The 12,547-nt window shown below is 32.9% G+C and overlaps 1 protein-coding gene across 1 annotated transcript in view; it reads right to left on the bottom strand.

Annotated features, from left to right (window-relative positions):
• Positions 1–7,241: 7,241 nt before the first annotated feature.
• Positions 7,242–12,547, bottom strand: part of LOC148855367 (Ribosomal protein S5 family protein) — a 29,847-nt gene continuing 24,541 nt past the window's right edge. Inside the window, exons 4-9 of the mRNA XM_088984404.1 lie at positions 10,721–10,771; positions 10,350–10,457; positions 8,099–8,194; positions 7,793–7,891; positions 7,659–7,718; positions 7,242–7,565 (exon numbers count right to left, since the gene is read on the bottom strand). Coding sequence (XP_088840530.1) covers positions 7,500–7,565; positions 7,659–7,718; positions 7,793–7,891; positions 8,099–8,194; positions 10,350–10,457; positions 10,721–10,771 — 480 coding nt within the window. The 3' untranslated portion in view covers positions 7,242–7,499. The remainder of the gene's footprint in view (positions 7,566–7,658; positions 7,719–7,792; positions 7,892–8,098; positions 8,195–10,349; positions 10,458–10,720; positions 10,772–12,547) is intronic.

Below are 12,547 nucleotides of genomic sequence, written 5' to 3'. Positions count from 1 at the left end.
TCCTACTTTTAATATCAATTAATGGTAAGATAAATATTACTAATTAGATATAAGACAAATAATTTAAAAACATTGTGTGAATTAATATACATGCGAATTACTAGATACTGAGAGGGGCTTATGGTCTGGTTGGGACAACAAGATATTGGTGTGGCTGATTTTTTGGGGTGTGGTGTAACCCACACCATGAGATAGTGGGTTTTAAACCACACCACACCATAACCGAACACAATAAAGTGGTGTGGTGTGGTTTGAAACCCATTATCTCATGAGTTCACTACACTATCGAACACCAACATAGTCTATGGCTGATTTGCTATTGGGGTGCTAATCGAACAAGTAACACACTTCAGTTCAGTTAAACGATCCTATCAGTTTCTAAAATTGTGAACAAAACCGAACCAGATCAATTGGCTAATTGGTCAATTGATCAATTTAATTTGTGGGTTTTAGGTTTTTTATATCTATAACATAAATTATAAATATATGTTATAAATAAATATATAAAATATTATATATGTGTATACACATATATGTCGATTGATTCGACTAACCACAGTTTTTTTCTAACTTAATCAAAAACCAAATCAGTACCTTCGGTTTTTGAAAAATACCAAATCAATCATTTGGAACCAGACATTCCTATCAAATAAAGACATTGCAGTTTAACGGCTCTGATTGTCATAGTAATATGTACTAGAGAATGATAAGCATGGAACCAATATTATGATATTTATTTATTCATGTGCTTTATTAAATTTTGTTTGACACCCATTTAAGAGATTAAATCAAAATTTATTTCTAAATCAAGTTTTATATCAAAATATGTAATAACCCACTTTTGGATTCCATGTTATTTAAAATGAGTTTTTGGTTTCTTTTCCTTTTTAGTAAAGTTAATTACCATTAACCGTTTTGAGAGCGGAGATAAATTACTATCTTTTGTAAGTGGGTAGACAAACGTCTAAAGAATCTTTTGTTTAGAAAGCGGGATTAACCAATTTTGACATACTCTTTATTAAAAACATCAATACTAGTAAAGAAAAAATGGTTCACACACTATAAGAATATGGCATCCATGTTAAATTCATGGGATATATTCCAAATGCTCAACTGAATTCCGTGCTCACAGGCTATGTACACACTTTTTAGTTTTTGCTTTTAGGAGATACTATCATCAATTTGCAAATAATCTTGAATTGAGGGATGGCCACATGGGTACATGTTCCAAATGTACAGCTGCAATGTCCTATGGGTAGGGTTCTTGTGGGTAGTAGATCTTAATTATCATCATAGAACAAGAATATAAAGATTAAACTTAAATGCCTTTGGTCTTAAAAAAACAAACAAACTTAAATGCCTTTGATCATGAAGTGCTCTCAAGACAACACTTAAGATCAAATCTATACTAAATATAAAAGTGTGAATGAAGTGTTAAACTTTTTTGGACTAAAATTATTCTCTATTTCCCTATGTGAGAAAGGGTATAAAAGTCATTTTATTATAGTTTTAATACCAACTTTAATGGCTACTAAAATGGTCATATTTATGTATTTAATTCATATCTAATTGTGAGTTGAAACTGTAACTTCAATTATTACTTTCTACCTCATTTAATTCCCTCCCATTAAGTCTTACACTTAGGTTATGTTTGGTTTGAAGGAAAAGGTAGGGAAAGACAGGGAAACCTTTACAATCTTTTTATAGCTGCTTTTTCCTTTAAATCAAACACAACATTAAGGTATCAAATTCCATTTTCTCATATTAAATCCTATATTTTTTAGTTATTTTTCACTAATAAATGCTACTAATTAGATCTACGTCAATATTTTTAACAATATAAACCCATATATTTTAAAACTGACTAAAAAACAAAACCATTTTTTATTAAAGTGGTGGCTAAAATTTTTAACCATCTGAATCAAATTGATCAACTTATGAAGTCATAGTTAGGTAATAAAATTTTTAAAATAGAAAAAAAATAAAAAAGTAGAAAAAATTAGATGCATTTATGATATTTTTTAGTCAAATTAAAAAATAAGTGTAATAAACAATAATTATTTTTATTGATAATGAAAATGAAAACATAATTTAGAACTGACCAAAAATAAAATATAAAAATTAATAATAAATAGTTCAACTTTTGGGTTAAATGTGTTAACCTTTAATATCATAAACAAATAATAATATATAAAAATACAAAATGAAAAAATACATATATTTTGCAAAATAAGTATTCAAGCACATGTATAATATCATATGCTTATCATACTAAACAAAAATTAAGTGTAACATATCGGAATGATTTTTACACACAAAAAATTATAGAAAAAATTGAATGCATATTTAATTCTATAATTACACTACTATTAAAAATATGAATAAGATTGCGGAATGCTTTGGCTTCTAGTTTCCAGGTCAGCGGTTCAACTGTCCAATTTGAGTGGGTCAAACCGGTAAGATGTAAAATATAATGTAACTTTTTATTTTGACTGTTAGATTAGGATTAGGTTAAAGTTTACCACATGGTTTTGAAAACAAGACCAGACCAAAGAAACTGGAAACCGATCAGGGAACCGATTTCATTTCACATTAAAACCACATTTTGGCAAAAAAAAAACTTTGATTTGGTCGGCAACCTACTAACCCAGACAGTCAAACCATTAACCTGGCAATGGTTTTGACCATTTTTATTATTATTTTTAAGTCAGAATGGATCATCCATTCAAACTGGACAGTCAAACCGTTTGACCTGGGAATTGGTCCACAAAACGGTTCCCTATCTAGTCCAGTTTTAAAAACTTATATATATATATTATGAGAGGAGAGTGTGAAACCTTGAGAATGAGGTGCTGGTTAAAGCTTATAAGTGAGAAGAAAGAAAGAGAAGAAGAAGAAGAAGAAAAAGAAGAAGGAACCACTACCAGCGGTTATCTCCATGTTCATCATCATTGCCGCCACAACGTCATTTGTCCTCTTCTTACATCTCTCTAAATCTCTTTCAAATCCCAAATCTTTTGCTTCATTTGTATCTTAGATTTCTAATATAAGATCGGTGTTTAATCTTTCATCTCTAGCATTGATTTTTCGATTTCTTCATTGGAGTTCTTTTTTTTTTTTTTTTGCTTTTACAACTTAAAAAGAAGGGCCCTAAAAAGAATCACATAAATGAGAAAACTCAGAATCAAAATGGAAAAACTAAAAACCCTAACTAATTTTGGCAATTCAAAATAACCGAACAGGATTATGAGATATGAAGGTTTCTTTATTTAACTTTTTATTTTTAATATCTATTTTAAAATAAATAAATAAATAATTGGAATTAGTTTGAAAGCAACCCGAGAACCATTAACAAGGTCAAACATTTTAACGGTTAAATTGCCTAAGTCAATAGTTCTATGACCATTTCAATGGTTTTTTTTATAAAATAGCAGTTTATGGCCAAAACAAAATCAGTGACCTAACCAGTTCCTAGGACAAATGATCTGACTATCCTGTTTGGTCCAATTTTTAAAAAAGTGACTAAAATACTCATTTTTGAATTTATTTTCTATTTAATTATGTAATATTTAAATCTTACATAATTCCCTCTATTTAAATCTACTTTTCACTTCATTCAATTTTCTCTATTTAAATTTTACATTTTTTTAGATATAAATAGAGAAAAAAGATACACCAATAAGATAAAACTCTACAAAAAAGAAGAGTCTAGCCAAGCAAATAGGCCTATCAATGATACTTGGAACTTTAGAATTCGATCTAATTATCAAATATTTGGATGAGGTATTTATGTAATCAGATTTGGATTTTCCAATATGCATATGATTAATAATAAAAAGCAAAATAATATATATAAACAAAAAATAAAAAATACATAAAATTTTGGATACGTTAATATTATAATTATCATCATTTAGAATTGGTATGTGCAAAGCACGTGCACACTTACTAGTCAATACAAAAAGGGCATAATATAATCCATATTTTTATGTGCTTTGTTGGGGCCCACTATAGATTAAAAAAACTCTTGTTGACTTTGAGTCAAAGATGTTATGCTTGTCAACGGATTTGGAGAAAAAATCAGGAACGTCGATCACTTGTACAAAGGATTAAAGTAACAACCACTACCGCCCCATAACTCTCTATTTCTCTTAATTTCCTATCAAACCAAATATAGTCTAAGCGAAAAGGTCCAAATCAAGCTCTATTTGTGCACCAGTGCAAATGAAAATGCATCGCAAGCAAAAACAAAACTTAAAGCTTGGCAAATTGGTAAAGATTGATGACATCTATTTTATTTATTTATGCATAAAAAAAATTAAATAAGAGAGACAAGGGAGAAAGGGAAGAATGTAAATATAAAAAAAGGTCACTCTCTTTACCTTTTCATTTGTTTTCTTATAGGGGCACTTTGTGTCTAAAAAAGCATCTTTTATCTTGCTTACAGATTTGGGTATTATTTTCTAAACTTTGCCAACCATCAATCTAGCAAATTCTTCCGGCAAAATTCCTACTTCCTTTTTAAGAAAAAAATGTTTATGAAAGATCGTCAAATTTTTATATAAATTGGTAAAAATATTTGTTCAAATATAATATCTCTTAATTCTAGAATTTTGAGATAAAAATTCAACTTTTAATATGTGATTTATTTCATGATTTCTTAATTTTATGTATATTAAATAGTAATATATCAAAATTATAAATAAAAATGTTATAAAGAAAAAATTCTGACATTTTAATTTGAATTATTACCAACCAAATTATCAATTTTTCTGAATAATTCTTAAAATTTACCAATTATTTGAAAAAAAAAATGCAAAATTAACTTAACAACAAAATAAATAATATTAATGGAAACATGCAATTTGGTACACATAATTAGGTTAAGACTCACTCTATTGGGTTTTGGGATAGAATAATTATAACTTTACAATGATTTGTAAAGTCATTAGTATTTTTACTTGATTATATACCTTAAAATGTTTTTGGTTTTTGAAATAATTATTGAAAAAAGGGAAAATGTGGGAAAATTCTTAATATAATTTCTAAAATCAAAGTTTTCCAATAAAACAAAGATAAGGCATTGTAGACATAAGAAGAGATAGGCCAAAGAGATACCAACTACCTAGCATTATTGGGTGGTAATGGAGACCTAAGCATAACTGATGGACCCACTTAATTAGCTTCTTCCCCCACTTCTTCAGTTGATTTCAAATAAAATACAGTAGATGGGCAAATAAGAAGCTAAGCTACCTAATATTGTTTATGTTTTAACTAGCGGAAAGATAACAGAGGAGGTTATTTGAGAACTTTAATTTAGTTTAATTTGAAATGGGTACACCACCATGGGTGATTTAATTTGATATGGGCACAACACGGGTGATTTAATTTGATATAAGTACACCACATTTTGCATCCTGTTATGCACATGGGTATTGATGAAAACATGAAGAAGACTATTATTTGGGGTAGGTCTACAAATGGATGAAGACTTTATTGTAGGGTTAGAACCAAATTTGATTAATTGATATTTGAAACTGAAAAGGTTCTTATCTATCAGATATATATTAATTTGGTTTGCAATCAAACATTTAATAGTATAAAGAATTTAAATTTAAAAGGGCAATTTCCTTAAACTATTGTTAATGTTTAGCTAATTAACTAACTATATCCCTATTGTTTAGCTAATTTAAAAGGGCATTGTGTAGTTAAGAAAGCCAAAAAATGTGCTTAGCATGAGATCAGTAAACAAGTTAAAAAAACAATTTCAAATTGAATTGACAAAGATGATCAAAGGCCCATGTTAATTGCTTTCCTACTGTATTTTATTATTAAACCAAAACAATCCATGAAATAAACTTATATTAAATTAACAAAAAAAAAAGAGAAAAACCTGATAACCCATGAAAATGAGCAATGGTTTCTTTAGACTTTTATATAAGAAGAAGACTTGTTCACCCCATGTATTGGTTGGTAAATTTGGATTTGACATTATTTTGGGTCCAAACATACATGAATAACCTAGTATTGAATGTGCTGGAAAAGGATGAAGAGGAGATATTGAGGTTTAAACTCTGGGAAACTAATTACTAAAGTACCCAATGTAAGGCCCTCAATTAGTAGCTTTTTTTTTCTTTTGGGGGGGGGATCGGCTTCAGTCAGTGAAAGGCCCTTCGAACAGCCTTTACAGCCTTGCATCAAGGGGAGATATTCCTAATGCAAGGCTATAATGGGTGTTCGAACAAGCTTTGCACTGACTGAATCCCATTTGGGGGGGGGGGGGGGGGGTAGAAACTCAAATAGTAGGGTTTAGCCCACAAATTGTGAACATGATCATTAGTCAATCCAACTCGTTTCTAAAGAAAACAATTTTATGCCCTGTTCATTTCAGTGTTTATGAGGCTAGCATTTGATTCATTCCCTTACATTACTAGTCAAAATGGCAAAACCTAAGAATGTTATTTATACAGGATTTTTTTTCCTTTTTTTTTATTTTTTTATTTTTTTTGGGGGGGGGGGGGGGAATAATTGGGACATTGAGTTTGTTGAAACTTCTTTATATGGTCATAGAAATGCAAGCGAAACAACAAAAGTACTTGAGTAACTTGCAATCTTAACTCCTAATAATAAAATTTGAATAACAAATTTAACCCTATGGCTCCTTCAGTACAAATATAAATATGTAGGATACAAATACAACTACAAATATGTACATTGTAGAAGGTTTCACTCAAAATATTTGAATTTGTACCCCTTCAAACAAAGCCTAAATAAAGAATAGTATGATATTCTTAACTATGGACACGTAAGAGTCATAGCATTGAATATAGGGGGATTAATAATGGAGCATTGAATACAAATTAATACAAAGCAACAAGGAATGACATCAATGTTAGATCATTCCATTTCTACCTATGTCAATGCACCGCCTGCCTTGAAAGTTGAAAACTCATAAGAAGATAAGCCCTATATCATCTCACACCTGGCACCTCACTCGCACATGAATATTCACGGGAGATATTCCCAATGCACAGTTATGTGCCTGTGAGGCGCCATCTGTGAGGAGCAGATCCCGTCACATCCAAAAGTATCAATACCCTTGAAAGACGCGAGGAAATAATGGCAAAATGTCGACCAGCATGGGTTTTCCTTCTTTTTATCTCACAAGACGGGGAAAAACTAATTCACCAAACATTTTGTTTTTTTTTTTACCTTTTTTACTGTCCTTTATGAAAGTTGAGTTTTGAAACCTATTCTCTGTTCCCTTATTTTCTGTAAAACCAAAAAACAACCTTAGTGCTTTTGAAAGAGAAGCTTAAGAGGGATAATAAATAATACATAAACAAATAAGACCACTCAGACAAAAATGGCCAAATGCTTCATTAGTCATCTAAACAATAACTAAACACTGGGATGGAAAACAGCCTCTGTACTCGTAAGAAAACAAAAACAGAGAGCACTGAGGGTCAGCCTGATGTAACACAAGCAAAGAGCATCAATTAAAGCAAATATGACTCCACAACCGTTCTGCCAAACTTCTCCTGAACATCCTTGGGAGTTTCAATCTGCAGAGGGGGTAAACAAAAGAAGCAGCCGTCAAGAAAAGAGAAATCAGCAACCCCATACATGATTTGAGTACTAGCTCCTATCATACTTACAGCATTAAGAGCTTTAAACAAGGCTTTAACTGTGTTATGAGGATTCCTGGAGCCAATAACCTACAAAGAAGGAAGCTCATATCATACAATATCCAAGTATGTGCACCACAGGGATCAATTTGGTGGTCAATTACCTTAGACTTCACATTTTTAAAGCCAGCTAAATTTAAAATTGTTTGGACAGTTCTGCCTGCTTTCATTCCTGTTCTTGTTGGAGCTGGCCACAGATACAGCTAAGAAAAGAAAAGAACATAAAACAACAAAGTAAGTTCACAGCCAATATTGCAAGAAGGGTGGAAAACAAGTGAAAATTTGACCAACACAATGACTGATAGTCCTGAAAGGCTAATGTCTGATGATGGAGAATGATAGTAAGACCTAAAACTCATAAGAAAATAGACAGGAGAAAGATCTTTCAGAAACAAGTCGGAACTACTTACCTTGGTTTTCTTATATTTTGTCATTATTGCATGTGCAATTGTATGCTCCTCATGTCGATCTACATAATGGAGATTCTGGAAGCATTTCTCATACGCCTGTAATAAAAAAATCATTTAGTAATCCAATAGAAAAACAAAGGTGCATGTGCAATCACATGCTCCTCATGTCCTTTTACATAGTGGGGATTCTGGAAACATTTATCAAGGATATGAATTTTAAGAAAAATTGGCATTTTTTATCAGAAAATCGGTAACTAGATATATGAAGAAGCCTGTTCAGCCCAATCTTTCTTCTGACAAACAAAAAAGAGGGGGAGATTGTTATGGAAGGCAGTCAAGGCAGCAACTGTCTGGACAATTTGGGAAGAACGAAATGAAAGAATATTTGAAGGTACAGGACCCAAGAAGACATTATAGAGAATATAAAGACAAAAACAGCGCATTGGGTAAAAAGTTTGGAAACATTTCAAATGGTGACAGTAGCTGATATCATGAGGGTGTGGTTTGAAGTAACAAGCTCCTCCACTGTGAAAGACAAAGTAATAATGGATTGGAATCCCCTCCATTAAAAAAAATCAAACTTAACTTTGATGGAAGTTCATTGGGAAATTAATCTCATGGATAGCGACAGCAGTCCGGGTATGTGGATCCATAGATATGTTATACAAGAAACTAAAAACATAGCAAAGGAATTAGGGGCAACAGTTAGATGGGTAAAGAGAATAGCAAATATGATGGCGACACTTTGACAAAACAAGGTGTGTATAGGGATCAACTGTTTTGGGTTTTTTGTTTTTTGTTTTTTTTTTTTTTTTTGAAAAAGGGTAAAGTATGATGTATTAATAAAAGGTCCTCTGTACAATGAGAAGCTGTACAAAATGAAGGACCTCAAAAGAAGGCCATCCTCAAAAAAGTATAATCAGAAATACTCTCTCTAAAAACAGTATGTATAGACATCCAACTTCTCAAAACCTCTATTGCCAAGTTAATGGCCTCGGCTTCAGTAGCAGACTTTTTCTCAAAAATCCTATTGATCCTTTCTGACCACACAGCCCACAGAATTGCCAGAGGAATGGAAGTCCAGCATAACTTTCCTTTCTTAGACAGCCCCTGGATTCGCCACTCCTCTAACTGTAATATTTTCTAATTAGTCTTAATGAAACGAAATGATTACTAATAAAAAAAGGAGTCATTGCTTGGTGTGAGAATGTAGGTTCCAGTCTGAGAGCAGCCACTGTGTGAGGAAAAACAAAACTGTCAAAGGTACGATCTGTATCCAGTTGAACCCTCCCAAGACCCCAAATAGCTGGGACCAGCATTGCATAGTGACCTTTCTCGGAAGCTTGACATAAGATGTTAGTACCAAAATCCAATGGATAGGATTTAACTTGGTTGGACTGCTGGAGTGGCTTTAAGACGCCAAATACAGACATGATGATGCAGCGAGGCCAGAGACTCAAGGTATAATATTTAGGGAACCTACAAGATCAAGGTTAGAAAGGTCCAGTACATATTCACAATCACGTTGTTGCCTCAATGGAAGGATGGATGTTCAGAACCTCAACAACAAAAGCAGCACCTGGCTACCTGAGAATGGTTTTTGGGAAAACTGTTGAACGACAACAATGCACATCCATTTTAAAGGAAATAAAAGAATTGGATTTTAGTCCTACTCTTTACATGATTTCCTTTTCCGCCCAAAGATGTTAGTATTTCATAAATATTCTAAATTTCTGATTTTGATTTTGAGGCTGCTTCAGTTTCCACGGTATAGCTTATCGTCTATACCTGTACATTTTCTTTGTATAAGAGTAATTTAATTCTAGCTTTAACCTTTTCCCATTAAAAAAAAAAAACAAAAAAACAAAATAGATGAACAATCAACTAAATACTAAATAAATCAATCTACCTGCCAGTACAGCTGCAACTTGGGTGGGCTTAATTTGAGCATTTACTAAAAATTTGAATGGGCCTCGCCCAAGGGCCCGGGCGTGATGCTGTGTAAATTCTTCAAGTTGGTTACCCGACTTGCACCCCTACCCACCAGACTCATAGATTGATAAGAGTAAAGTGATAAACAAAATTTTGTTTCTTTTTGACAACTCCAAAGTTTTACATCTAGATGAGAAAAAAACGAATGGTGCATCATAACATTAAGAAAATCTAAATTCAGCAGCAAGCATTGCTGACTGATAACAAACTCAATCCTGACAAAATATAACTACATAATCATATGGATTAAAGTAGATACCTTTTGAAGGGCAATAGGAACTGCTGGACCTTTTGCTTTTGCAAAACCTACTACACCATGATAGTTCCCACAAGCCAACATTGCAGTGTACTTGATCACTTGTCCCCCCTGAAACACAAAGTGAAGACAAGGAAAATATTTGCTAGTTAAGCCATTTGGTGAAGCTCCCTAAACAACTCAAGAATATTCCATGTGGCAACTTAGTTTGGAGTCCAAATGAACTCTCTGTGTTCCTTTTCCCACCCTATTTTCAAGTTAAAGATAAGACCTTGCCCTGCAATAATTCTTTTTCTATGAATGGGTGGTTCTGTAGGAAGCTCATAATGACCAAATTAATCTCAAAGCCTGGAGATATTCCAAAATAATGGTACCTTTGTAACTTTACATGTCCGGTTAACATCAATTAGCTTGACATCAAAACCCTGCCATCATTCAGGAGGAAAAAATGTAAATGATGAACACTGAAAACCCTTATGAAAGAAAATGAATATAAATTATAACTCGATAATTCCACAAGTTCAGGTGCAAATACACAGGAGCAAAGATTAAAAAATAGGAATAATATCAAAAAGAAAACAACTTTGCCAATGATACATATCTATCCAAGGAACTCAGTATCACAAAATCTGTTAAATCTCATTCCTTCCATTAGGATAGGTTGAATTAAAGTTATTGGAGCTAAACATTAACTTTTTTCTTTGTGCCACAAGAAAGAACAGAACCCTTAACTTGGGTGGTTGACAGTGTACTTTAATTGTTTCATTAATGAAATTACCATTTCCAATAAAAGAACAGAGAATGTGGTCTCCCAGCTTATTATGCTGAAGAAGAGAAAGGCAAAAAAAACTCACTATAGGATATTGTTGTATGCATCAAGAAAAGGTTGAAGCCTAATGTTCCCATTTCTATATATTGCAGTACTGAGTGTCAAGACAGGATCTGATGTTTGAACACTGATGCATGATTCATGTGATTAACAATAACATGTACTAGTGATGTAGGACCAACTGCTCCGATATCAATTTTTTTGGGACTCAAATGGCCGAAGGATCAATCTAGGAGGATAAAGATGGGCTAGGAAAGATTCAATGTTAGGATGAAAGGGAATGGTTTTTTTTTTTTTTTGATAAATAAGATGAAAGGGAATGGTTATGAGAGGTTAGAAAGATCTTAAGTGAAAACACTAAGAATTGCAAATTTTCTATGGGACAATGACTTGTAGATTGAACTAGCAGAAAATCTTGAATATTTGTAAGAAGAAATAAATAAATAAATAAAAGAGGAGAATCTGCTCCGTACCAAATTACCAAAAAAAAAAAAAAAAAAACTGCTCTGTACCAAGAGAAAAAGAGAAAGAAGTAAGAGGGAAGAGAAGTGCTTAGAGAGAAAGCGATTGTGGGGCTTAAGTGCCACCCCATTATATTTTAATCCTTCTTATTTTGTAAATATGTATAAAAAGACATGGCTACCCCTAGTAGACAGCAGAACAAGAAAGGCATAAAAATAATTAATATATGTGGCCCAACAAGCTCTTCATAATCATCCCAAATAAGTAACCAAAAAAATAAGGGCCATGTTTCAACAGTCCCCCTCAAGCTGAACATAGATGTCAATCATGCCCAGCTTGCCAAGTGTGCTCAATGGTGGACTGTGGGAAACCCTTTCCTAAATATGACCACCAGTTGTTGTTCTGTCTTAACAAATGGAAGACATACATAACCACTAAGAATCTTATCCCTTGTGAAATTCTGATCTGCTTACATATATCTTGCCCTATCATGCTGTACCAGATTATGTGCAATATTGATTGCTGCCTGGTTGTTACAATAAAGAACAAGGGGCCACAAAACCGAGGCCGGTCACATGAAGCTTTAAGTAGACATGTAACTGGTAAAGAAGAGGTTGGGGAATTGGGCCTAGGCCCATCTGAAATTATCAGGCCTCTTACTATGACTGGGCTGACTGTTTTAAAACAGGTGGACCCAATCATTAACAAGTCATGTGCCTCTTTAGGTGGGCACGTAACCTAAGGGAAAGGGGTGATGATAGACAAAAAAGTTGGTATATCATCGTCCCCCTCGAGCAAGACGCAACCATCACACGCAGGAAAGAAACTCAGCTGCAGTGGAGCGGCATTTCAGAACTGGGCATGGGCTCCAAGCTCTAAGAAAAAAGTCAACTCCCCGGAACGGCGCAAC

This window comes from Nelumbo lutea, chromosome 4 (assembly GCF_056320005.1).
Source record: "Nelumbo lutea isolate HS-2025 chromosome 4, American lotus-T2T, whole genome shotgun sequence".
NCBI classification, from domain to species: Eukaryota; Viridiplantae; Streptophyta; class Magnoliopsida; order Proteales; family Nelumbonaceae; genus Nelumbo; species Nelumbo lutea.
This window is presented reverse-complemented; position numbering and strand designations above follow the sequence as displayed.